Below are 27,360 nucleotides of genomic sequence, written 5' to 3'. Positions count from 1 at the left end.
TGCGATTGGCAGGCTTGTGGGTGCTACAAGCCAAGAAGGCCAAGCATTTGAGATAAAGAAGGGCTTGTGTTAATTGCTAGTGGAGGATGACAGATTTTCTCCTTGGCAAGTTGAACAAAACAAACTTTCGCAGCCAGATGTGAATCTGTTTACTTAGCAGTCTCTGAGGCTGCCTCCCTTATCTGCCATATTCTTTCATCATAAGCCCAATTTCCCCAGTGCCTCCTATGGTATTGGCGGCAAGAGCAAAGCAGAATACCTTGGCTTCTAACATTTACAAGCAACCTTGTTATCCCCGGGGCAAAGGACTCTTTAGAAGTGAGTTATTTTTATTGGCTCAAAGCTGCACTCCAAATAAAGCACTGTTTGCAGTCCCCAGCATAGACCTACTTAAAGGTCTGTCCACACACTATGATAGTGAATTATTTTTCTGGCTGCCACAGGAGCAGAGTAAGTAACTCCCAAGCGTCTGAAGCTTCACATACAAGATGGACAGCTCCCTACTCACCGGTAGCAATTTTCTCTAATTGGGTGGCAAGTTGTCTCAGTGGCTGAAAATTTGCTGTTTCCCAAACCTCTTGTCCCAGCACAGAGCTCCCAGGCTCCCAAACGAGAGAGCCAAATGTTTAACTTAGCAGAAGTATTCAGGCCTGAAATGTGAGCCATGAAAAAAACCACTATTTCAACAACTTTTATTCAATTTCCTTTTCAATGCCTTATATTATACACTGAGCAGCTATTGTATGGAAAGCAGGCCAGCTCTGATTTCTCCTAATGCAGCAAGACTGAATGCCAAGCCAGAAACCAGCTAATCCAGAAAACATGGAGTTGGGAATGAAGGGGAAAAATAATTGGAGTGGCAGCATTTGGATCATTCTTCCAGGAGACTTTTGTCACCTCTCAGCTATTTGTGTTAGGCTGCATGTTTCAAATATTAATGGGAGTTTGTTTCTATTTTTCAGGCCCAACTGGAAGGCATTATTGCACCAAAGAAGTGATAATTTCCATGTGGGTCTCAGCAAGCACAACAACCCCATCATAAGCCCTTTGTAATAAAAAGCATTTCCCGAGTGAAGAAGCCATACTCCCGCCCTTAGCACCACCTACGTTCTGTCAGAAGTCACACCACTGTCCCCAAGTGGTGTGCGACACCTCAGGTCTGACAGCCAGGCTCCAGGCTGGGCAACGGAAGGCAGTGCAGCCCAGGCAGTCTCCACACGTGGCCAGCCTTGGGACTTGCCGGCTCTGGCAGTGAGACTTAGAACTCACCCCGCTTGGCTGTACCCGTCTCGGGTGGAGCAGCTGCTTTCTCGTCGTCTCTCCACCCTATCACTTATTTCCGGTCATAGGAAGCTGCTTCTCTACCCCGTATCTGGTCCACAGCTCACCTTGTCCCTTAACCTTGACCTGGGTTCCTCTGGACTCAGTCTTGTCTTTATTTGATGTCTTTTCATCCTCCATACTCCAATGAAGTTCTAACACCTCAGTTTGGAGTTTTCAGTTGATACTGTTTCATCTTATCCCTGCTCACCAAGTCACTGGGCCCTTTCCTCCCTGCCACTGCCCACTGCTCGGTAAGAGGCAATGGCAGGGAGTCAAACCCACGAGTTTCAAAAAGTAAGTGTCTGCTGGAAAGAAATACAGGTTGAGGTGTCCCCTGTGAGCTGCCTGGACCTTGGCTCCTCCCCCACTGACTGGATCTTTTCACCTTACTCTGCAGAAAATCAAACCCCAACCCTACAACCCTCTGACTAGCTCAGACCTCACATGCAGTTCTCATTATTAGTGACCAGGCCATGGCGAGGAGACAACTGCATTTTACTCTTCCTTATAAGCTAGACTCAAAGTTCTGAGGCTCAGAACTCTTCTGGTTTCAGAGACCCAGAAGACTAAATTAGAGACATAAATCTGATTCAGGGCAGACAAGCAAAATGACTAAGTTCCATCATTCAAACTTCCCAAGTAGCGTAACTAAGAAGGCACTAACATCTCCCCTCGGTGGAAGGCATTAGGTGCTCAGTATTGCCATGAAGAGATGCTCGGACCTGACGCCTGTCTGGCAAGGGCTTCCAGGCCCCCTCAGAGAACTACAGGCCAAAAAGAACTGTGTCCCACTGAGTCCAACAAGCCCTGTACACTTTCATCTCAAATCTCGTCACAGCTTTTACCCTCACCCAGGTGTCCTGAGAAACGAGTCCCCAGATTCCACTCAAACAGCCTGTCTGTGCCCTACCATCTTCATGGCAGAGAGCTGTGGTCATGGAGATGTGCTCGATCCACAGCTCCCTGACTGCACAGCAGTCATGTCCTAACGTTCTCCTAACAGACCCACCGAGGAACGCTGCAAGCTGCTTTGGCCTTTTCTTCACATTTTAAAGCCTAGGCTCTGTACACAACATCTACAAAATTAAAACAAAAATAAAACAGTTCTATTCCAAACTAAATCGCTCACTGCTAGTACAGAAGAAACATCACACTCCGTATCTTCTAGACCTTGGCCCTGTTTCTGTCAGACACCTTCATGCCAGGGTTATACTCTTAGGAACTCAGAGGACCAACTCATTTGTCAGGAGTTCGAGTGGACTCCATCACTGAGACCCTTGGGGGTGAGGAGTTCTCTTTACTTTCACTAGTACTGGTGCGTGGTTTCAACTGTCCAATCTCAGAACAGAGGCATCCTGGCCTTTGAAATGCCAACTGGGCATGAAGACAATGAACAGTTTCTAGTCGCATGTTTTTGTATAATTTAATAAACAACGTTTAACACGTTACTGCTTCTGTCTGGCTTTCTTGTGCCTGTGTTTCTGCCCTTCTGAGTCGGTGGTCTTTCTGTTCCGGTTCCTGTTTTTCACGTTGTGTGTCTCATAGTAGCGGACGCCGACTTTCTTGGATCTCTGCTGCCGTGCTTCTCGCCGCCTCTGCAAAAACGGCACACACACCAAGAGGCAAAAAACCAATCAAACAAACGCTGAAAGTCATAGAAGAGGCCCCTGTTTCTCTGTGCTCCGTTCCCAGACTGCTCCCACAACTACTGGCGGCAGCACTGACGAGCGAGGGTTCATCTCACGGACTCAAGCCTGCACTTCCACTGCAGCTCCAAGTGACAGGCTGTCACGTGGCCCAACCCTCGGCCGATGCCTGCACCTGTTCCTCTGCACTCCTGCCAAGTGGTCCTCCGGTCTAAGGCTGGACACTCATAACAAGCTCTCCACCTCCCAAAGGGGACCCCTCCAGCTCTCAAGAGCCTGGTTACAGAGCTGAGCTTCACAGATGGCAGCAATCTGCCTGCACAACTTGGCTCATCATGTGTCACTTCCCTGAGGCCACATAAACCCAGCAGACGCTTCCCAATGGTAGTCTGCAAGTTTGAGGGCAGCAACTGGTATTCTTGAAACAAGACATACACTCAGCAGACCTTCATGCAGTCAAGGTCAACTCTTAATCCTATTTCACTGACCTCAACCAGATCACTTAGGGCTGGGGTTCCTTGACTTAAACTCTAGAGCATTAATTTCATAAAGTGTGAGTTGTAAGAAATGTACTTCCCCTCTCTACTCTAAAACTGGGTGATGCTGAGGACCAAAACACGTACCTCCTTAGATGTAAGAGTCCTGCGAGTTTTGTCTGGCCGCTCCTCTTCCCTCTTTGCGTTCCTCTTCTTTCCCTTTTTGGTCGGTGCTGGAAACGAAACATGCACACACACAGAAAAGAAATGGGAATTTTTTATTTAAAATGTGCCTGTGAATCCTAAGGTGGGAAAGAGCTTGATATACTGGAGGTGGAAAGCAGAAGGCCGGTGTGAATACAGTGTGGTGTGAGACACAGGTAAAACCAGGAAGACGCCAGGAGGCTGCCAGATTGGGGGTAGGGGTGGGGGTGTGCTCCGAGGCCTCCAGTTTATCTTGAAAACATACTTGATGTAGAAGTTACTAGAATGACTGCATAAAGAATAAATATATGAACCATCTGCCCGCGGGAAAAAATTTGTCTTTGGAGCCACCCTTAGACTCCAAGTTTAACAATGTATTCTTTTTAGAGGAAGTTTCTTGAGTTACTAATTTAATCCCAAGAAATGTGCAGAATAAAAAAACGGTAAGGACTCCCCTGAGAGCTCAGATGGTAAAGAACCCGCCTGCAGTGCAGAAGACCCGGTTGGATTCCTGGGTCAGGAAGATCCGCTGGAGAAGGGACAGGCTGCCCACTCCAGTGTTCTTGGGCTTCCCTTGTGGTTCACCTGGTAAAGAATCTGCCTGAAACGCGGGAGACCTGAGTTCGATCCCTGGGTTGGGAAGATCCCCTGGAGAAGGGAAAGGCTACCCTCTCCAGTATTTTGTCCTGGAGAATTCCATGGACAATATAGTCCATGGGGTCGCAGAGTTGGACACGACTAGGTTGAAGGGTTCAATGCCTGATCTGGGAGGATCCCACAGGCCATGGGGCCATTAAGCCACCACAACTACTGAGCTGGAGCTCTGCAATAAGAGAAACCACCGAAATGAGAACCTGCGCATTGCAACCAAGAGCAGCCACCGCGCAGCACACTAGAGAGAGCCTAAGAGCAGCAACAGAGACCCAGAGCAGCCATACATAAATAAATAGATATTAAAAAAAAAGATAAAGACAATTTGTGTGACAAATAATAAGTGGAACCAAGGTAATTTGCCAGATATGATAAATATCAGGATGACAGTACAAGAGAAAATTCCTGAGATAAAACTTAAATTTCCCAAAGTTCTGAAGATGCATATCGCATCTACCTGATTTCAATAATTTAACTGTACCTGTGTTGTCTACATCTTCTTCAGCTTTTCTTTTTTTTTGTCCTTCAGATTTTGCAAAAACCATTTCACTCAGTCCCTTGGATATCCTGAAAAGGAAGAGTCCGGTAATGAAACTGTCTGACATTTCCCTCCACTGCCCACAGCTCACGCAAACGTGAGGATGGTGACAAGCTCCCAGATGAAAGAAACCTGCTCTTCTTCATGTGGTTAACGCCACTGGTAGAAGCAACACCATTTCTGCAGCCCCTGGACATTTGTAAAAGACTCAACCACTAAGATTCTCAAGGTTCAGGCAGCTGTACATTTTTAAAATGCATAGCAACACCTTCCCCTACCCTATAAAAAACTCCTTACGGCAAGTTTCTGGGAAAATGAATACGCACACAGCAATCTGAGATCAAGAGGACGCTACCTGATTGCTGAAAACTTCTTAGCTTTGGCTTTGTTTAAAAACCTCTGGTACTTGGCGATCTTTTCATCCAGGGCTTGAATAACGGCCTTAGTGGTGCGTCCCGTGTGTTCCTCCTGGGACTCTGCATAAGACTCGTCCTCATCGTCTCCTGGGTGCTCCTGTTCCTCCTCCTCCTCCCTCTCTGCAGAAAGGCTCTCCAGCTCGTCATCGATATCGGACATCTCCAGAGGAACCAGGTCATCCCCAGAAAACTGAGGCGCAACGTTGATCTTGCCAAAGTTCTGCCGGACCCGCGCCAGAATCTGCTGCATTTCTGAATCGATGCCACAGTGCTGGGGCTCCTCTTTTTCCTTCTCGAGGATGGATTCTGACTCCTCACCTACAGTTTCTGTGACTTCCTCTTCTGGGTTCTTCTGGTTTGTTTCTGTGGCAACTTCCAAAGATGAGGAGGATGGAAGCTAATCAAGACAGAAGGGTGGGGGTGGGGAGAGAAATGGAATCAGAAAATGAAAACTGAATTTCTTTTAATTTTTATTTTGTTACATTGGAGTACAGTTAATTAACAGTATTGTGTCAGTTTCAGGTGTAGAGCCGAGTGATTCAGTTACACGTATTCTTGTATCTCTTCTTTTTCAAAAATTTTTTCCCCAATTTATAATACTGTGCATTATCCCTGCTGAATTTCTGAACTTACACATCATGCTCTCAAACAAGGCAGTCCTCTTCTCAGGACTAAGGGAAAGTGTCAGAAACATGCACATCTCAGTCATGTTGTTAACGTATCATTAAGTCAGTGTGCATTAAGCCCTGAACCCAGCATGCAAGGATGAGAGGAATACAGCTACGATCCGAAAGGGTGCGCCAACTCACAGTACTCAGCCATCAAAACCAAAACCGCTAGACACACTGCAGACACAGGAGGTCGCCTACCCCATCCCTGGGGACTGGAGGAACGGGGGCTGCTGAGAAAGCACGTCACAGGGAGCGCACACCCCGGGGGAAGAATGGAGGCCCAGCAGAATGCTGAGAGCCAAGGAGGCACTAGTTTAGAAAGTGCTGAGGGTGGAGGAGAGGCACTGAGGAAGCGGCTCGAAAGAAGGGTGGGAGGAAATGGAGGGCTCAGAACCAGCCCTGAGGTCGTGAACACTCAGATGCCAAAGCATGTTTCGGGGAAGGGGCTGAGGGAAACGTGGGCTGGCAGTGTGAGGCCTCAAGTATGGACACTCACAGCTGAGGCTGGAAGAACTCACGGAATTTTCCAAAGGCGAGGAGGCTACACAAAGCACTAAATACATCAGGAACCCATGAAATTCAGGAAACACTATACAAAATTTCTATGTATGTTTTCATACGTTTTTCTGTTAAGGTAGTTTTTTAGCCTTGGGATTCTCAAGGGAGTTTCTGCCACCACCAAAAAGAGGGAAGGGTGAGTCACAGAGCTGGGGTAATTGACTGCCTCAACTTAACAACTAGACATGCAGGAAGAGTGAGAGAAAACCCTGCCATTTCCACACAGGGTCACCTGGGGGCAAAGATGGTCTCCCTGGACCAGAAGCCTCGGCCCCACCAGCCACAGTGCTGCCTACCCCACGGCCTCCCTCCAGAACCACGGCACATCAGGCTCACCTTACCTCAGGTGTTGGGGGTACCGCTCCCAGCACCTGAAACCTCCTGTGACATCCACGGAGCTCCTGCCTCAGGTCACCAAGGTCTCCCCTAAAAGGCCACTTCCCCAGAGGCCAGCCCTAACCGCCTCACTTACAAAGCACCCCTGTCTCCCACAAACCCCTCAACCTGGTTTAGTTTCCCTCAGGGCAATCACTACATCCTGACATCACATATTTATCTGTGTACTGCATGTCTTCCAATAGTGTCATAAAAATATGCATTTGGCCTTTGACCCCCAGTTCCTGGCACAAGAGCTCCTAAAACCTTTGGTGTCTCTTGTTATTCTTCCTAAGTCCCTCTGCCCCAAATCAGTTTATGCTATTGAGATGACTGTACTGGGACCCAGCTTCAGACTAGGAGCTGGCGACCGAGAGCCCAAGCAATTGCTGAGAGGGCTGGAAATCGAGTTCAGTCACCCATGGCTAACGAGCCTGTCACCCGCACCTGTAAGGAAACCTCCGGGCTGGTGAGCATCCTGACGTGCTGGGAGGGTAGCGTGCCGGGAGAGGGTGTGGACACTCCATGCCACCCTCCACCCCACAGTTGCCCTATGCACCCGACATTCAGCTATTCCTGACTTGTATCTTTTATAATAAACCAGCAATCACAAGCAAATCACTTTCCTGAGTTCTGCAAGTCCTTTCAGCAAATGATCACACATGGGAAGCACTGAATTCGTAGTCAGCTGGGCAGATGTGTGGGTAGCCTGAGAACCCCATCTATGCTGGCACGTGAGGTGGGGGCAGGGATTGTGGGATTTTAGCCCTCAACCTGTGGGGTCTGCACTAACTCTGGCAGCTACCCAGCTGGTTCCGGAGCTTGTGTAACAGGTACAGAAACATGAGGCCCATCTAGGATCAGAAAACACCAGGTACTCCTCCACTGGCACATGGACATGTACATGTGTGTGCGTGCGTGTGTACAGAGGGCGGGGCCTTGTCCTGCAGTACTGGTTGTCTGGTGGTTTTAGGGGAAGAGAAGAAAAGGTTGAGTAACATCAGTTTCAGGTATGTTGATTTTGAAATGCCAGAGAAAATATTCAAATGGAAATTTCTAGCTGACAATGGAAACTCTGGGACTGGAGCCAGGTGAGAGGATATCAGAGAAATATGGACCCAAAAGACTAGCTTAAAGCCATCTCTTCAAGAGACTTGGCTGAGCTCTGAAGAAGACCCTAAAATAGAAAGGCAAAGTACGCAAGTTGGAGCCTTGCGCAGTCCACTGCCGGGAGGGACACGGAACGGTTGGGAAGCTTCTCAGGGTAGCTCAGAGCCCTCAGACCTAAGACTTTCCCTGAGCATCCACCATACCACTCTCCTTTCCCGCCTGATCACGAGCTTCCTGAGGGCAAGGACCATGTTACCCAATTCCGTGCTCCCAGTGCCCAGCACCTGATTGGGTCTGTGAAACAAATAAACCTTGGAAACATCTCTGTTCTTCAAGCAGATGACAAGACACAAAACCGTAAGTGAGCACTCACAGGTAACGAGCTCTCCTTTTTCAAAGCCCTGAAGACTGGCATTTACACTCAGTCTTCTATCACACCTCTACTTCCAGGTCACCACCCCGCCAAGGTCACAGACAGTGGCACCTGGGATGGGAGACACCGCAGTTGAAAGTTATACCCCAAAGGAAGATGAGGGTAGTCCAAAGACATGCGGGTCCAGTAACCCCACTTCCAGAGAGGTGGGTCCACCTCTGTCTTACCTCGGGGGCTGCTGGGGCTTCTGCATTGGGCGGCTTGACAAAGAAAGGAATCCGGCCCCTCTGCCAGTCATTGAGGACCATCTTCCCCACAGCCCGCAGGTCAGGCTCTCCACCCTGAAACGTTGCAGAAAGATGCCCAATTCAAACCACAAAGCCACCTCCCGCTTTGCTGCACATCGCTGTCCCAGCTGTCCGTCACCACCTGGCTGCCAAGGTTCATACTTCACACTGCTCACACACACATACCAAAAAAAAAAAAGGGCCACAGCACACACTGCGCACACAGGCCTGAAGTAGGTCCCAGTGTGAATTCTCACAAACCCTGGCTCACCTTTAATAACTTCCCTGTCCGGAAAGCTAGCTTCTCCAGAAAGTCCTCAGCGTTCTCCCAAGCATCAATCTTGTATGTCTTGCTGACATATTCTGGTTTTGCTCGTTCAAGTACAGCACCAACGTGGTCTTCAGGAGTCTTAATTTTTTCAACTTGAACCTAAATATTGATAGGAAAGCTCCTGCTTACAAGCTTGACTATGGAAGGAGTGAAGCATCGAGGGTTCTTTGTAATCGTGTCTGAAAAAGGAGTTCAATGCCTCAAAGCAAGCAAGGCCCAGAGGTGGCGAGACATGGTTGGCTGGAAGGAGTCCCATGGAAAGCCGACCGCAGCTGGGAACCCAGAACCCCTCTCTAATCTGGCTCTAATCCGGCTCAGCACAAACGGACGGCATGGCTTCCGCAAGCACTTTAAACTCGGAATGCTCTGTGCTACTGACTTGCAGAAATGGTTAAAAGTCTGCCAATTCCAGGACACAAAGAGAAGGGAATAAATAGTTTAAGGAAGGAGGGGAGGAGCCGCCCAGTATGTATATAGCCAGAAACACTGGCGAAGGTTAAGTGGAATCATTTAAAGCTCTAGGTCGTCTTCAGAAACAAGTGAGGAAATGACCAAGTTCCAAAATGACTCAACCCATAAACCCACGAAGATGAATTATTGCTAAACATAAACAGGCCCTGCTTCCCTCTGGATCCCGTGTGTAAACGACAAACGCTTTTGTGGGATGACACTGACCAGATATGCCCCTCAGCCTCCTCAGACAGGCTGAAGTGGAGCAGAAAGGCCGCCCTGCTCAGTGTCATGTTCCTCCAGTCTGGTCAGACAGGCTGACCCCAAACTGACTGCTGAATGAGTAAAAAGCAGAGGTCGCCAGAGCTCCCCACAGCACGCTCCCCTCCAAGGCAAACAAAGAGCCTCCCGGGACCAAAATACTCACGACTCCTTTCAGCACAATGTCTGTCTCCGAGTCCTCGGAGGGGTAAACCACACCCGGACAGTCGATGAGGAAGATCCGACGCATCAAGGTAATGTACTGCCAGACCTAAAAGCAGAGACTTCTGTTTCTGACTGTTTCGGGTCAGTCCCGGAGAGGGGTTTCACAAAGCCCTGATGCTCACCTAACAAGACAGGGGGCTGGGGCTGGGGGTCGGTCACAGAGGAGCAGCCTGCTAGGTAATGAAGCTCCAAGCCCCTCCTCCGTATGCCGTGCACGAGGCACTTCCACGAGGCATAAACTATAGCTTCCATCAGCTAAGGGTCTAAAAATAATGCAGAGGCAGGCTCTCCATCTAGGATTGTGCAATAACATCCAGTAAAGTGTTCTCTGACTTCTCGAAAAGTACTTCTGGAAGCTTCATGCTGCTTGGCCCCAGTTCTTTTTGCCAGAACCATGTTGCACCCCACACTCCGTGTTCCAGGGTAGGCCCTCTAATCGGCACAATCTATCTTAAACTTGAATTGTTCTTTCTTAAGCTAGACATCAAATATTCTCCAGTTTTGTTTACCAAAACAAAAGGTTGGAGTGACATAAAAGTAAGACTCAAGGGGCACACAGCAAACTGTGCCAAAATCAGGCAGTGGCACATAAAGTAGTCTTATCCAAAGGGCAGAAACAGCTCCAAGACATTCCCACTTGAGACAAGGGGACTAAACTCTTAATGGAGATCTCATCCAAGAGAGGCAGACAGACGTTTCCACGTCCTGAGTTATCACCCTCTGTGGAAATAAGTCAAAGTGAGACAGACCCCTCGAGCCAGAGGTACCTTTGTTTCACCCGCGATGGGGGCCACGCTGCAAACCTTCTTGGAGCGCAGCGTGTTGATCACAGAGCTCTTGCCAACATTTGGATAGCCAATGAACCCCACGCTGATCTGCTTCTTGTCCGTGTGCAACTGTTCAAAAAAAATGCACACCACACACACCTGGAGTGAGTATCCTTGGGACAAACAGGTTGTGTTACTTTGCTGCCATAAAGAACACAGTACAAACTACCAATACGACTTGATTTAAAGCCCAGACACGCACCACCTGCCTAGTCTGAGTGGGCTGCATACAAGTCCTCATTAATAAATCAGAGGTGAGTCAGCGCCTCAGTCACTCATATGAAATTATCCTTGAATGTTTTAAGGTTGAAAGTATGTAGGTTGAGAAACAAAGGAAGAAATAGCTCGTTAGTCATCAGTTTAGAAGAATGCTGTCCACTGATACAATGTCTTCAGGGAAGAGAACCTTACCGGATGCACCAATCCCATGACCCATCTCACCTCTTCTCTGCACACATTTTGCATACTCATTGCCAAAAACAAACGGCATGAGAAAAGAAAGGCAGCATCAAAAGCTAGATAGCTGGGTGAGAGTCTCAAGGAGGCAGAACTCAAGAAGAGTCTACAAATGAATGGGGGCTTCTGACTAGAGACAGAGGACTGAACATCCATGACTGCCTCACTCCCTCCACAAACCCCTGGAACCACAGCAGTGAGAATTCACAACCCCCCCAACACCCACAGAGACAAAAGTGGGAATTCACACCCCACCCCCATTCCCAGAGAGCCAAACATAAAACGGAAGCATAAGCTAGAGATGAGACAAAACAAACTAATGTGTGATGTTAACAGAATACTACCTGTTAAAAAGTAGTATCTAACTTGGCCCACTACAAAATGTGAAAGCTACATGGCTGCAAAGGTAGAGAGGCTAAAAATGCATCAAATACACTGCAAAATGCAGTGAATACAGGCCTCGGGAACAGGCAGTACAGCCCTCTCTAAGGGTGGGCATGAAATCCAGAGGACTGACCAGTGGACTGTCTGTACAAAGAGTCAAACCTCCCCCTCCCCTGCCCAGCACAGGGGCCCCAAGTTCTGTGCCCTAGAGGCTTAGAAGACAATAGCTGCTTTGGAACCCTACATGTTTGAAAATATTTCTAATTTTCAGGCCTGACAAGGACCCTAGATTTACACGTAACAGTTGCTGAAAGCAAGTGTTCCCAGAGAGCTGAACGTCTAAATACTGAAGAGTGCAAACCCAGGCCCCTACTCCCACTGCACTCCTAGAATCCTGGCAACACCCCTGAGCTGGAGACGGGAAGACTCCCTTCTAGGGAAACTCACAGGTCCAGGAGGAAGACCTACAGACAGGGACTTCCATGATGATTCATGGCTCAGCACTTCCACTGCAGGGGGCACAGGTCTAATCCCTGGTCAGGGAACTAAGATTCTGCATGCTGCATGGGGCAGCTAAAATAAGACGAAGAATAACAGACCTACAGATAGCGCCATCTAGAGTGTCCCCCAATGAAATCCCGGGTTTCTTCCCAGTCACCCTACAGTAAAGCCTCTCAACAAGCCCACCCCCTACATAAAGCTTCTATAGCCTTTTGTCTGTGGCTCACTCTTAAAAATGGATGGAGAACAAAGAATAACCAGACACTGAAGTGTGACTCTAGTAGAAAAAACAGCAAAACAGCAACTTGGAGGAGACAGTGTCAATGTAAGAAAATGTAGAGGAAAACTCCCAAATACCACTATCCTCATTGTCCTCAGAGACAGAGAAGCAGTGCATCCGTGAAACACGAACAGGCTATAAAAGGGGGGAGGGTGACTTGGAGTTAAACAAGGGCTTTCAGAAGTTAAAAATTAAAAGTGAGAGGCAAAACACATTTCGTGATAGAACAGCTAAATGACCGAATCAAGGTAACTGCCCAGAAAATTGGACAAAATGTCATAAATGTACTGAAGCAAAGAAAATTCAACAATTGGGACTTCCCTGGCAGTCTGGCGGTTAGAACTCCACGCTTCCACTGCAGGGGGCATGGGTTCAATCCCTGGTTGGGGAACTAAAACCCCACAAGCCATGTGGCAAGGCCAAAAATAAAAAATGAAGATGCAATGTGGTACCTTCAACATTCTAAGAACAAATGGTGTGAGGGTAGAATGAAGAAATTTGCAGAAGGCAAGGTCTCAAAAAAATGTTCCCCCAAAGTACTCTTCTTCAGAAAGCTTTTGGAAAACACATTCCATCAAAAGGAGTAAACCAAGAAAGAAAAAGGATTCAATGAACAAGGGAGCCAACACAGGGAACAGCCATATGAATTCTCAGATGATGGTGAGAGGAGATCCCAGGAAGACCCGGCTGCAGTCTGGGACATGGCCCCACCTAGACGGGAGGTGCTGGACACTCTGAAAGTTCCCACGCTATCAAGGATTTGGTGACACGTCAGTGACAAATAAAGCGGAGCTACTTAACACCAGATAAAACAGAAGTTCCTGCTGGAAAGGAATTATAATCATAGCATTGTGGATCAGCAGGGACTGACACTTCAGTCGTAATACTGTAAACACTGGACAAATGGTAGTTTAGCCAAATGCCATACAAGGACACAGGAAGTGGAGAGAGAGGGTAAGAAACCTAACTCTCATTTTCCATAGCAGGAACTTAACAAATACGTAAAACTGAGTGGGGTGGGGAATGAAACACAAACTCATAAGCGTCTACAAAAATATGGAAGAAAATGCCAGAAGTTAATAGCCATGAATTTCTTCTGGGAAGCAGGGAAGGGTAGGACAGAGGTCATGTATCCTTTGTTAGAAGCCAGGTAAGAAAAAAAAAAAAAAAGGCCAGGTAAGATGAACTGAACACATGAATACACAGTTGCAGGTACAGAACAGGAAATTTCGAGAAGGTCTGCTTTCAGGGCCTCCCTGAGGAACTAGTGTCTGACCAGGGATCAGAGGCTGGAGTCCAGCAGGGTCCCTTCTAGGCAGAGGGGAGAGAATTGCATGGCCTAGGAGCCCAGAGGGGAGAGAGTGCTGGGAGGGGGCAGGTCATCACCACCAAGCGGAGGGTGGACCATTCAATGCCAAGGACACGGCAGAAAGGAAAGCGACGTTCGTTGGGAAAGGGGGTACAGGCTGAGCATCTGAGGATCCCCTGTAATCCTGAGACTCTGTGAGTGGTTACAGCTCCGGAACACACCGTTCTCACTACTGAGAAGATGTAGGAGATGAGACGCACTCTGGGAAGAGAAATTCTCACACCAACCCACAGCCCCCCAACTCCAGGAGGGGCAGGCCAGGCTTCGATACCTTTCCAAACTGCCGCAGAAGCTGAATAAATGCTCCTTTGCCAAAGGGGTTAGTAAGACTCGCGTGGAAAGCAAGTGTCGGGTAATCCTGGGAGAGGACGGCAACCCATCGTTTCTAAAGGGAGAAAAGAAAGAAGCTGGTAAATTGGAAGTTGTTTATTTACAGCACAGGAAGAACCAGAGCGTGAATGACAGGACGGTACTTCACACATACAGCTGTCCAACGAAAATGTTAGCTGTACTTCTTTGAAATATTTTTTTCAAGTATGACAGTTGATGCTGTTTTCTGCCTTATAAACACAGAACAGTATTCCCAAAATGCCTTCACTGTTACTAAAGGCAATTAACCTAACAATGTGAAACGGGCCAGGGGCCGCAGCTGCTGCCCCTTCTAAAGGCCCACACTAGTCCTCCCGTGGGCACCGCAACTGTGCCACTGCCAACAACCAGGGATCAAAGGTAACTGCCCATCATCAATGAAGCCCATTTCAGTTTTGCTTTCAATGAAGACACTTCAGTGACTACAACCTCAACAGTGCAACACTGCTGCCCCAAACCTTATCACGACACCTACTTATTCATGGATAACGAGCCATGTGGCCTTGGTCATCTGTTTTGCATTAGCAGCTGTACTTACCGTTGCCCAGGTTGGAACAAGGTCACATTTGTTAAGAACAAAAATGAGATGTTTCCAGGGTTTCTCTTTTTTCAAGTAAGTCTCAATGTGAGGGGAACGTGTACCCATTGGATCTCTAGCATCAAGAACTTGAACCACGACATCTGATGAATCTATCACCTGCAAATTCAAAGAGGCAAATGTGATTTGCTATAGTAGTACACGGGCAAAATTAAAGAGAGAAGGCATTTAAGGGAACCTGGGAAAAATAAAGCAATAACAGAGATAACCTCTCAACAGTCTTATGATGAGAGCAGGTTGAGCCAATCTCAAAACCCAGCGATCAGTATTCTAAAAAGTATTTTCACCCTGTGGGTATCTGAAACTTGTCAAAATTTCAAACAGAACTGGCTTGGATGAAACCAGTCTATTTCATGACTGCTATGCAATAGTGAGTAGAATCATTTACTTCTTAAACCTCTTAAGTTTCTATGTTATAAGTGTTTTGCATTTTACCAAAAAACCTAAGAAATTTAGTTTGCTTTCATGGTACTAGTTTCCTATTATGTTACCGTTTGATTACGTGACTACACTTGAAAGACTTTGTTACTGAGAACATCACTCAAATGCAACTCAGCCAGTTGAACAGCACTGGACCAGGACTCAGCAGACACAAAGCCTCCTGCACTAACTACCTGGGTGAGCTGGGGAAGGTACTCAAGCTTTCTAGACATGCATTCTCGTCTGTAAAACAGGGACGGCTGGACTAAGGAACTCAAAAATTTTCATGCAGCTCTAACCATGTATAATAAATCTCAGCAGAAATTTCCTTTCAGCAGGTAATCCAAAGAAATATCAATATAAACAGAGAATATATTGAATCCATGTAATGTGGTTGTTACTGCTATGTGAGTAATAAAAAAAAAAAACGCAGTTATCTAGAACAACAGTAGTATGTGCAAAGCCATATCCATCCTGGTTTCTCCATGGAAAAAGGATGGGTGGACAGACAGAGCATCAGTAGGTCCAAGTCCATTTTCTCACAAGATCATGAAGGCCAAAGGAACCACTCAACGAGAGAAAATTTAAAGTCTTACCTTGTAGAGCTCACCCCATATTCTTTTAGACTGTCCCTTTTTAAATATCTCTTCTTGGGCTTCATTTCTAAATAAGAAAGCAACCGAAGTGAGCAACTGATGCGCTATAAAGATTAAAGGATGTTTTAAGGAAAAATCAACCATGTGCCCAGGGAAAGGGGTATCAAGACTAGTTGTTATCAACACAGCTGATGATTAGAGAAATGCGAATTGTAACTACAATGAGGTATATCTCACATCAGTGAGAATGGCCATCATCAACAAGTTTACAAAAAATAAATGCTGGAGAGGGTTTTGAGAAAAAGGACACTGTTCACAGAAATGTAAACTGATACAGCCACTATGGAGAACAGTACACGGGTTCCGTAAAAAACTAAAAACAGAGCCACTATATGTCCCAGCAGTCCCATTCCTAGGCATATATCTGGAGAAAATCGTAATTCAAAAGGATGGATGAACCTCAATGTTCAATGCGGCACTATTCACAACAGCCAGGATGTGGAAGCAACCTAAATGTCCACTGGCAGAGGAACAGATAAAGAAGATGTGGTACGTACATACAACGGACTACTGCTCAGCCACAAAAAGGAACAAAACGGTGCCATGTGCAGAGATGTGGATGTACCCAGAGACTGTCATACAGACTGAAGTAAGACTGAAAGAGAAAAATACTGTATGATACTGCTTGTGTGTAGAATCTAGAAAAATGGTACAGATGAATTTATTTGTAAAGCAGAAACAGAGTCACACATACAGAAAGCAAACTTATGGTTACCAAGTGGGGGAAGGGGGTGGGATGAGTTGGGAGAGTGGAACAGACATATATATACTACTATGCATAATACAGACAACTAAATGAGAACCTACTATACAGCACTGGAGAGGGAAATGGCAACCCACTCCAGTACTCTTGCCTGGAAAATCCCATGGACAGAGGAGCCTGGTAGGCTACAGTCCATGGGGTCACAAAGAGTCGGACACAACTGAGCGACTTTACTTACTTACTATATAGCACAGGGAACTCTACTCAAAGCCCTGTGGTGGGACTTCCCTGGTGGTCCAGTGGTTAAGAATCTGCCCTGCAAAGCAGGGGACGTGAGTTCAATCGAGGAACGAAGATCCCATATGCTGTGGGGCAACTAAGCCCAGGTGACACTTACTGAGCCCATGAGCTGCAACCACTGGAGTCTGCGCGCCCTAGAGCCCGCGCTCCGCAGTGAGAAGCCTGCACACCGCAACTAGAGAAGCCTCCACTTGCCACACCAGAGAAAGGCCAAGCGCAGCAACCAAGACCCAGTGCAGCAAAAATAAATAATAAATATATGCAAAAAAAATTTTAAGAAGCAGCTTTAACTTAGGCAGTCTGTCACAGAGAATTATGAAAAGGAAATTAGCAGGACCTGCAATGTAATTCACATGCCACAGCTCCCAAGGAGAGTGAAACTCTGCTGGTAAGGTTGAGAATCTGTTTACTAGCCTCAAAAGATATCAACCCAATGTCTCTGACATAAAAAAATAGTTTTGTGTCTCCCCTATTGCTGACTGAGGGCTTCCCTGGAGGCTCAGACAGTGAAGAATCTGCCTGCAATGCCGGAGACCCAGGTTCAATTCCTGGGTGGGGAAGAACCCCCTGGAGAAGGAAACGGCCATACACTCCAGCATTCTTGCCTAGAGAATTCCATGGACAGAGGAGCCCATGGGCCACAGTCCATGGGGTTGCAAAGAGTCAGACACGACCGAGGACTAACACTATTGCTGACTGTACCTTTCGAGGTGGAAAAAATGAACTCGCTGCCTCTTCCTGCTTGGCCTCAAGTGGCTCGACGTTACCCCCAGGAGTCCCAGCGCTAACGATGGGCTGAGGGCAGCGCCAGCATGTCTCCACTAGGGTGCCTGAGGGACACAGGAGGGGGAAGTGGGAGCACCAAACTGGAAGGCCCTTCCCGGATGGCAATGGGGCAGCCACGGGTCAAAAACCTGCGCGCTCTTGGACACTGTCCTTTCCCCTGAGAACTGATCCTTGCGAACAATTCAGGATAAGGAAGAGTTAGTCACACTGACGTTTTACCCTACAATCGGCTACCACAGGGGAAAACTCTGACAGTATAAACGTCCAAACACGGAACTGGCCACAACAAAAACCTACTCTGACATGAAACATTATACTGCTGTTGACTAAGTACTGACATGGAAGTATATTCTTAGTAATTGAGAAAAATACATTAAAGTCAAAGCAAATTAAAATACAGTCTTAAAGTATTACATTTCTAAGTAAAAACGCCACACGAGAAACATCTAGAATAATGCACATGTGTGTGTATGCTTCCCAGGTAGCACTGGTGGTAAAGAACCCGACTGACAGGGCTGAAGACATGAGATGCAGGTTCGATCCCTGGGTTGGGAAGAGCCCCTGGAGGAGGGCACGGCAACCCACTCCAGCGTTCTTGCCTGGAGAATCCCATGGACAGAGACACAACTTAGCATGCACACACACACACATATATATACATACACACATATACATATACCCTTGAATGATTCTTGATCTCCTTTTGGGTATGAATGCCTATGAAAGTATGATGAAAGTTACGGATCCTTTTCCTCTCCCTCCTCTTCCCTAAAAACAACAAAACCTCACTACTTTTATGTATGCACAAAAGTTTTCCATGTTATCTTCAGATGGTCACAGAAACCTCAAAGGCCATCCACGAACCCCTCTCAGTAATCCAGAGACTCTGCTTAAGGAAATCCTGATGGTCACCAAAATATTAACAACAACAGAGGTTGTAGAATTAGGAGTGCTTCTTTTCTTTCTACTGTATTTCCAATTTAACTAAATTTTGAAAAATTGCCTGTGACAGAATATACTGCTATTATTACAAAGAAAGTGTCACTTATTTTTATTTGGGGGGATTAAGAGGCCAATAGTAAATCATCTACCTTAAATAATCTTCCATCTGGCCCCAACCAATTTCACTAATTTTTCTAGTATAAGGGAAGAGGCTAACCCCATCTATGAGATAAATCACTGAGCTTCTTGCAGGTAAATAACTATACAGAAGATGTTTGTTTTACAAAAGAGCAAATGATGAGATGTGCATGAACTTCAAAACAGTACCTCACACCAGTGTCTTCAGCTACCAAGTCACGATCCTTGCCCTGGTCATAGCTCTCAGTGGACGTTTCTGCATTTTCTATAAGTGACTGCATATCACTTGCAAATAAATTTGGCCGCTTCCTCTGTGCTTTAGGGCCAAATGTTGTTTCGAAGCTTTCAGTATCAAGGATGTGCACCTTTGCATTCTAAAGAGAAAGGAAAATTATAGGTAACACCAAACAAAGCACAGAGCAAAAGCATAAAGTTCAAAACCTACCCAGGAAATGCTTTCTGCTCTCATTTTTACAAAGCTCAACCCATACCAAAATATGTAACAGGAATACAGCCTGACTTCTCATGAGAAATGCTTATTTCAATAGTAAACACACTTGTTCCCCTCTTCTTCAAGTTCTGTAAGCTTCCTTAGAGAAATACAAAATACAAATAAGCAAAGCAAATATGAAGAGCTGTGTGTAAGACTTGCCAAAAACTCAGCTTTATTTCATTTATCATAAACTTTGAGTCAAATGTAATTAAGGCTATAATACTGAAAATTAGCTTCTCTTTTCTGACCCCCCGCCTTTTTTTAAAGTTTTCAACTAAGTGCATAAAATTCGCCAAATTCACAGATCTTGTCAAGGACAATCATGCTCAAATTTGTGTTTTTTTTTTAAACCAACTGTAAATGCCAACTTTTTCTTGGAAGTTAATTTCTTTCATGGCTAAAAGGAATTGCTTGTTTTGTAAGATGCATTTTAGTTTCAGATAACATTTTCCCTAATTTAGGTAACATTTTTTATTAAATGCACATGGAAAGTCTTCAGATGAAAAACATCTAGCAAAAGTCCAAAATAATAGTTTAGATGTGATAAAGGGAACCTGATCCTAACTACAATTTGATGTGCCTATAAAGCAGTTATGAGCAGAGGAATTTTTGAAGCAGGATGAAAGTCACAGTCTGAGTTAGGATCTATCACGTAACAGTATGTTGTTAATAGCCGGCAGAGAATATCCTCAGTTAAAAAAAAAAAAAAGCACCTTCTGCCCTCAGTACAGGCTCCTCTGTAAGCACCAGCTACTAAACTCAGAAGACAGAACAACCCCATGGCTTCTAAACAGAATCCCCTCCAACTCCTAAAGATCCTTAGGATATTAGCATTTTCTCAGAGTCTCTAACCCATCTCTTAGTTTACTTTTACTCACTACACTCCAACAAGGGAACACCCCGACAAAGAACAGTCACGTTTCACATGAGAATTAGGTTCTAAAGTCACTGGGAAAATTATGACCGAGATTATCCTTAAAAATCTCTTAGCCTATAAAATACAGTATACCTGGATCTGTGTCTATAAACCTATACCTCAGGAAGTACAATGTAGTAATATGCAGGGTACAATAAAATACACTGGCAAAGTAAGTTACAGTATTTTGACTGTAGTATTGCTATAGAAACACTGGTACTGAACGAGGGGACGCAACAGAGGCAGGCCGGAGCCGCGCCATCACCATGACCCTCGGTAACCAGCGTGAGCTCACACGCCAGAAGAATATGAAAAAGCAGAGTGACTCGGTTAAGGGAAAGCACCGAGATGATGGGCTTTCTGCTGCCGCCCGCAAGTGGAGGGACTCGGAGATCACGCAGCAGAAGCAGAAAAAGGCAAATGAGAAGGAGGAACCCAAGTAGCTTTGTGGCTTCGGTCCAACCCTCTCGCCCTTCGCCTGTGTGCCGGGAGCCAGTCCCACCACGCTCGCAGTTTCTCCTGTGGCGCTCACAGGCCCCAGCACGGATGGCACGCCCTTCGCCCCGAGTTGCAGCGGGGCCCTTTTGTGCTTCCTACCCTCCAGGTAGCCTCCCTCCCCCGGGCCACTCCTGGGGGTGAGGGGGTTACCCCTTCCCAGTGTTGTTCATTCCTGTGGGGCTCACCCCAAAGTATTAAAAGTAGCTTTGTTAAAAAAAAAAAAAAAAAAAACCACAGTAATTAGTATGCACATACAGGTGAATGTGCGAAAGTTAAGAGTATATCTGATTTGACTACGTGTGTGCATGCATGTGCGAGCTCAGTCATGTTCGACCCTTTGCAACTCCGTGGACTGTAGCCCACCGGCACCTCTGCCCCCAAGATCTGACCACACTGTGCAGCAAAGCTCAAAATCAGATTTCATGATGAGTAGTGGATACTGAAGTAGTGCAGTGTCAAGTAAAGAATCCACTTGCCAGTGCAGGAGATGCAAAAGACTTGAGTTTGATCCCTGGGTTGGGAAGATCCCCTGTAGAAGGAAATGGTAACCCACTCCAGCATTCTTGCCTGAGAAATCCCACGGACAGAGGAGCCCGGAGGGCTATAGTCCCTGGGGTCACAGAGAGTCAGACATGACTGAGCGACCGAGCACACACAAACACACACAAGGTTTTTCAAGGCCAAAGCAGAAAACTCATCAGTTACTCTGAATACCGGCACCAAAATACAAGCTGGCTGCTGCAGTCATGGGCCCTCCAATCTACACTATCAGACATTTAAGCACTGCATTTTAAAAGCACTGAACCACCCGCATGTGCAACAAATCCACAATAGAGCTTCTTCTCTGTTCTTCTCATAAACAGGATTCAACAGTTTGTTAAAAGATGGCTTTAGGGAGAACAGACAGAAAGAACAAGAGAAATGAGCAACTTGTCTGTGTTTTACGAATTACACTCATGTGTTTCCCTGACAGAAAACAGTCACTCCACTAATAGGTGCCATTCTTCTAGTCCGTCATAAAACAAAGCATAATTGACAAAACCTGAGGCAATAACCAGGCCCTGGGTTTTATTCTGTTCTGCAAGTAAACACTTCTCTTTGAACTGTTTAATTCTTGTATGTATGTCAATGTTTTCTTCCCCTCCTGATGCTGGAACTGAAGCTCTGTGCTGTAACTGATGGATGTTTGGGGAAATTATTATTCAGTTCATGTAAAAATGTGCAGTCAAGCTTTAGGCCACTTCTCTGGTTCCCTGTGAAACTCACTCCACTCAAGCCAGATTCAGTCCTTTCTGCACTTTGAACTTCATCGATTTTAACAACCAATCTGACAGGCACCCTTTCCTTCAGGGGACAAGACTCTTAAAGGAATTCACTGAAGCTGAAAGTACTCAACACCAAAGTCTCCTTTCCTACCAACCCAGTCCTAATTCTACATTTCCCCAAGTTTGATGGAATTATCACTTAAACAAGTTTGCCTGCAAAAACATTTAAAAATGGTATCGGTAATAGCCATGATGTATTTAGCTCTAATTAAGTGGCGGCCTAAGTGCTTGCTTTGTGCCAAGAGCCTTAATGGATGTTTCATCTGCATCCAATCAGCCAAGGAGGTGGCTTATCCTGACTTTAAGGCTGCAGAAAAGGCCACAGCAAAAAGGTTAAAAGTCAGGCCTGTACTCTGGTCCACCATGCTACTGAACCTCTCCGACAGAATTCTATTCATGCTAAAGGTGAGACCCTTAATAATGGCGAAAGGAGAAGTCTCAGAAAGCTCATCAGTACCGCATCAGGCACTATTCTCTATAGAAAAAACAAGAGCTAAATACGGTAGAGAGGGATCTGTGTGGTCTGCCGGGGACATCCTCCGTCTTACATGAGGCCGGATTCGATCATGGAGAAGAGACATGGGTAACTTGCTTTGCTTCATGACAACTTTGTATGGATCCTTCAAGACTGTGTCCATTTCCTCTTGAAATTTTTGTAATGATGACTGCTTAATCACACGTGTATTTCCTGTTTTACAAAAGAATGTTACCATTTAATAAATTGCTCCTTATTGCTTTTGCCTCCATGTTCCCATTGACACAGTGAAAGGCAAGATTTTTAAATTGCCCTCACTTACCCAAACACCTGACACATTTACCCTAAAGCCATTTTCAAACTTACAAGGAAAACACCAAAAAACACAAAAACTGCCTCTCCTGCATTCATACACTACGAACTAAGTCACCAACTCAGACACACAAAGGGTTTCAGTAGTTTTCCAAGTCCAATTTCCTGACTGGACAAAACTGAAAAATAAACATCACTGAATGGAACTGGGATTTGACAGATGTCCTACTTCCGGCTAGACATGGCAAAGAAATATGGAGCCAATCACAGCTGATCAGTTAGTGTACTCAGAGAATCCCGAAGCACAGCACCTCCTAAGAGTCATAGCTCCTGTTTTGAGGATGATGAAAGCTTGAAGGGACTGTTACATTAACCAACCAAGCCCTGCAAGGGAACAAAATAAAACTATGTAACACCTCCTGGAGCACACCTTGGAAGTGAGAGACTGTTCACTAAAAGGCACATGGCGGCACACATGCCAAACTCAAGGTGAAGACCACACCGGCGGGGATGGCAACAGTGACTGTAGTTAATGCTCCCACTGTACTACTTACTGGACACTATTGTGGACACTTTACATCACGTGTTAACTCACTCAATTATCACAGCAGACCTACAAAAGAGGTGCTATTTTTGTCTTCATTTTGCAGACGGGAAACTGATGAGCACACGTAGAACTTGCTCATGGTCCCAGACAGGGTAGAATGAGGACTCGCACCCAGGGGTCACAGGACCTTGCCACCATGCCATCAGGCCTCCTGAAGGCCTCTGAGACACTTTCCTGTGTTGCAGTTTTCCAGGGGATACCCATCCCACCCAGAGATGTTAAGAGATGGTCAATACAGTTCAAACAGCAGGCAAACAATGGGGTCTGACCACCTGACATGTCCACACAGCTGGCAATGCTGAGGGAAAGGCTGAGAGCCCCAACGGAGATGAACGTGGGGTTTCCAAAGGAAGAAGTTCTGCCTTCCCACTGCCTCTGGAGACACACTACTCACTCCCGGGAAGGACTAACGAGAGGTCCTTTCATTTTCACTCAGTCCAAATACAACTGCACTAAGAAAAAAGGTTTCAGAGGAACTTCAAGCTAAAGGCACAAACACACCTCAAGACACCTGTCAAACAATCATCTCTCCAGGTGATCAGAAATTAGAAGAGGAGCACTGGAGCGCTCCAAGGTCTGTGAATGCCAGTCATTCAGGACGATCTAAGAGGTTCACTCTCAGTGAACAATGATGAGCTCTTTTCAAAAAAGGAGGTCATTTATGAAAGCCACCGGTACCACTTTTCTCTGCATTTTCCCCACGGCAGGGACTTCTTATCTCATTCCTTTCTCATACTGTCCTTGACAGTTTCCCAAAACCCGAATACCTTTTAGACACCTGAACATTCTGCCCTTTCCCAAACAGTGCACATTTTCTAGGGCAAAAGTAGCAGAGGATCATACTCACCAAACCACTTAATGTTCGGCTCCACTCTTGCCACTGTGCCAGAAGCCACTGTTGACTGATACTGCAGAGGCTTAATCACTTTACCACGGCTGTTCCTACATGGAAGAAATAACAGACTTGGTTTGAGAAAGAAGAAAGACAAGGGCAAATTTGGGTTTACAGAATACCCTTTCCATCAAAAGGACCTCTTTTTTTTCCCCCTTTCCCGGTTTTAAGCGATCATGAAATACAGATTTTGGTAAACAAAAAGTCCTCTGACATTCAAAACAGATTGCCCCAAGCCATTTAACCTCTTGCAACAGAGCACGTAATGATTTTTGCTTGATGAATAACAACTAATGCCCGTGTTTAAAAATCTGTTTACTGTTTGCTTAAAAAAAAAAAAAAATCACATACTTGAGCCTTTTGGGGATAATTATTTGAAGGCTGGTTTAAATGAATTTTAAGTAGACGGTGATTTATGCTGGAACTCGAATTTTTAAAACAAACTGCAGAGTAGGTGACTAAGGCAGATTAAGTGCATTGACGTTTGCGTTTTAGACACATCTTTTAGAATGGATGAAGAATCCAATTACCAAACAAATTAAGACCAGTTCACAAAATGTCACACTCAGCAAGTCCCTGTGGTCGAGGCTGCCTCAGCAGAACTCTTGAGTTGTGATGAGTGTCCAAGAGCCACAGTGTGGTGATCTAAAGTCTGGCCTTAAAAAACAACTTTTTTGGTTGCTTTCATGACACTGCTCTATATGCCTTGTTCAAGAAAAGCAGATTTCTATCTGACAGACATTTACCTTGAGATGTAACACACCACTCGTGGAGGCCGAGGCTGTGAGCAACAGGGCTGTTGTAGGGTAAGGACTGTGACACGATCACTATTTCACCACCCACTACTCATGTCTCTAACTCAAAATTGACAGTTGATCATATAAAACAGTATTTGAAAAACATGCTCAGTTGAACAAATGTTGAGTGCCTGCCCCAGGCAAAGCATCAGGAAGAGTCTGTATGATTCTGACACCTAACTGTTCCTAATGTACCAGTTTCTTAATCTCCTAATGTTTGATTTTAGTTTAATCAACAGCAAAATAGACAGTAATTCTTGCTTTACATCTCAGAGAGAAAGAGAAGGACAAGTTAGGATAGCAATGCTGGCTTGGCGTCACATTTGGGGATGCCTATTTGGGGAAAGTGGAGGTGGGAGTATCAAGGACTTCACAGGTACAGCTACAAGTCCAGGGCAGGAAGGGAAGGAGGAGGGGACAATAGTGTCCAGGCTCACCTGTGCTCCTTCTGTCTGTACATATTCAGGCGTCGAATTGTGGCCCGGTCCCTCATGTTGTGGCCTCCTGCTCCCTGCACTCGATCTAGGAAACACAAAAGTAGTCTGAACACTATTTGATAACCAACAAGTCTAACTATAGCCATTGCTTTAAGCACACCAACTAGTTCATTTAAAGTAGGCAAGCTTCCACCTCAGTGCAAAATCTCCACTTTCTCCACGTGTTGCTCCAACAGAATCATTCCTGGAAGCTACATGGTATGACAAAGCTGACCTAATCTTGACTCCTCCATAGGATTGTTTTGAAAATGATAACAGCTAAGGTTTCTGAGTACTAGTTATAGCACTGTGCTATCCATACTACAGGCATCATCTTGTAATCCATACAACTATCCTATAAAAGAGAGTCATATTATCCCCAGTGTGCAGCTTAAGAAACTGAGGCACAGTGGGCAGCCACCCTGTACAAAGACAAAGATGGCACAGACAGAATTTGAACAAAAGCACTGGATCACCATCTCTGCTGTTAACCACTAAGATGCCTACCTCTGGGTTTCAGTGGAACAAATATTGAGTACCTGCTCCAGGAAAAGCATTGTGAAGCTTCTGTATGATTCTGAAACCTAAGTGTTCCCAATGTACCAGACTCTTAATTTCCTAATGCTTGATCTTAGTTTATTCAACAGAAAAATAGACAGCAAATTTTCCCTTACATCTCAGAGAGAAAGAGAAGGACAAACTAGCATAGTAACACTAGCTTCACATTTGGGGACACCTTCCCTGGTGGGCTACAGTCCACAGGCTTGCAGAGTCCGACGTGCCTATCAACTGAGCGTCAAGCCGCCTGTCTACTCCTGAAGCCATGCAGTAGAAAACAGGCTGAGACCACAGGACTGGTGGTTCTACTGCTCACTAACTTGTCAACTGTGAGAAGCCACTTCACCTCTTTTGGCTCAGTCTCTTCACCTATAACATCATGATCTCTAAGGGCCTTTTCAGGCTTAATACTGTAAGACGCCAGTCTACACAAATTGAATAATTTAGCAGCAGTCCAGGGAAAACATTCAACATGAATCAAAACAAAAACCTTTAAGCCATATTTTAATATGTTTCATTAACTAAACCCAAATGGAAAGGACTCTCACAAGGGCTATCTTGTTCACTCCGTGGTGGAACCTCAAAATTCATACACATCTCCCAAAAACATCTTTACTGACACGACCATATTTATTTATCTGTAACGTTTTCTATGCACTTGGACGATTCCAAGAGCCAAATATATAGTCCTTTTCTCATTTAAACGGCCAAAGCTAAGGTGGCAGGCAAGTGTGGCTAAATATAAAAGGCCAGTTAGATTGGCCTACATGACTTTTATCTGACTTTATCTAACTTACTTCTAGCAATTCCTTGAGCTAGCCTTATACAAGACTTAACTATATTGGGGGAGGGGCTTCAACACCCGACACACACAGGAAAACAAGAAAAGGTCAAATTTAAGTGCCCCTTCCAACTCTGAGCTTCCCAGTCTCATCTTGGAAACGCCCCAAGGCTGCCAGGCCCGAGAGTTCGCTTTCCCGGCTTTAGACCCGGTGTCCGGCATCTACGCTTGAAAGGCGCGCAAGACTCAGCCCTCCTCAGAGCCTCTGAACAAGGAATCACCTTCGCCCTTCTCACACCCAAAGGCGACAGCGCTTGAAGTCACTCGAAGCAAGGCACTCGGAGTCCCTAACCCCAAGCTTCCTCCAAGCCCCACCCTCCGCAAGTCCAGCCGACTGTACCGGGATTTGTGCTGGCATTAGAGGGGTTGATGGTGCTCCGTCCTTTGTACTTGGGCTTCACCATCTTGCCGACAGGACTGGTACCAGACCGTTGGGCCCGGCCTGCGTGGGGTAAAAAAATCTCGTAACTTCCCAAGCCGGACCGAAGACACCCGCTCGAACCACGCTGGACCGCGTGTGCGGGACGACGTCACTTCCGCTCGCAC

At 45.9% G+C, this 27,360-nt stretch overlaps 3 protein-coding genes across 4 annotated transcripts in view; 2 read left to right on the top strand and 1 right to left on the bottom strand.

Annotated features, from left to right (window-relative positions):
• Positions 1 to 2,769, top strand: part of DNALI1 (dynein axonemal light intermediate chain 1) — an 8,569-nt gene extending 5,800 nt beyond the window's left edge. The window contains exon 6 of the mRNA XM_020880290.2: positions 963 to 2,769. Coding sequence (XP_020735949.1) covers positions 963 to 998 — 36 coding nt within the window. The 3' untranslated portion in view covers positions 999 to 2,769. The remainder of the gene's footprint in view (positions 1 to 962) is intronic.
• GNL2 (G protein nucleolar 2) lies at positions 2,721 to 27,360 on the bottom strand. Of its 2 annotated transcripts, XM_020880284.2 has the most exons (16): positions 27,155 to 27,360; positions 25,377 to 25,461; positions 24,098 to 24,192; positions 22,405 to 22,544; positions 18,814 to 18,998; positions 15,696 to 15,762; positions 14,620 to 14,778; positions 13,984 to 14,097; positions 10,663 to 10,791; positions 9,837 to 9,941; positions 8,900 to 9,058; positions 8,569 to 8,682; positions 5,194 to 5,651; positions 4,782 to 4,867; positions 3,593 to 3,678; positions 2,721 to 2,918 (listed from the first exon to the last, which is right to left on the bottom strand). In XM_020880284.2, the coding sequence occupies exons 1-16, from the start codon at positions 27,216 to 27,218 to the stop codon at positions 2,769 to 2,771; spliced, it is 2,196 nt and encodes a 731-aa protein (XP_020735943.2). In that variant the 5' UTR covers positions 27,219 to 27,360; the 3' UTR covers positions 2,721 to 2,768. The 2 variants fall into 2 exon arrangements, with proteins under 2 accessions (XP_020735943.2, XP_070324486.1); XM_070468385.1 differs by lacking the exons at positions 22,405 to 22,544; positions 25,377 to 25,461; positions 27,155 to 27,360 and having other exon boundaries at positions 24,098 to 24,167.
• Positions 20,203 to 20,476, top strand: LOC110129112 (small EDRK-rich factor 2-like). Its single transcript, XM_070468388.1, has one exon. It carries the CDS (start codon positions 20,300 to 20,302, stop codon positions 20,474 to 20,476), a length of 177 nt encoding a protein of 58 aa, XP_070324489.1. The 5' UTR covers positions 20,203 to 20,299.

The sequence above is a fragment of the Odocoileus virginianus genome, chromosome 5 (assembly GCF_023699985.2).
Source record: "Odocoileus virginianus isolate 20LAN1187 ecotype Illinois chromosome 5, Ovbor_1.2, whole genome shotgun sequence".
In the NCBI taxonomy this organism is placed as follows: domain Eukaryota; kingdom Metazoa; phylum Chordata; class Mammalia; order Artiodactyla; family Cervidae; genus Odocoileus; species Odocoileus virginianus.
The sequence above is the reverse complement of the archived record's forward strand: the minus strand, read 5'-3'. Positions and strand labels throughout refer to the sequence as shown.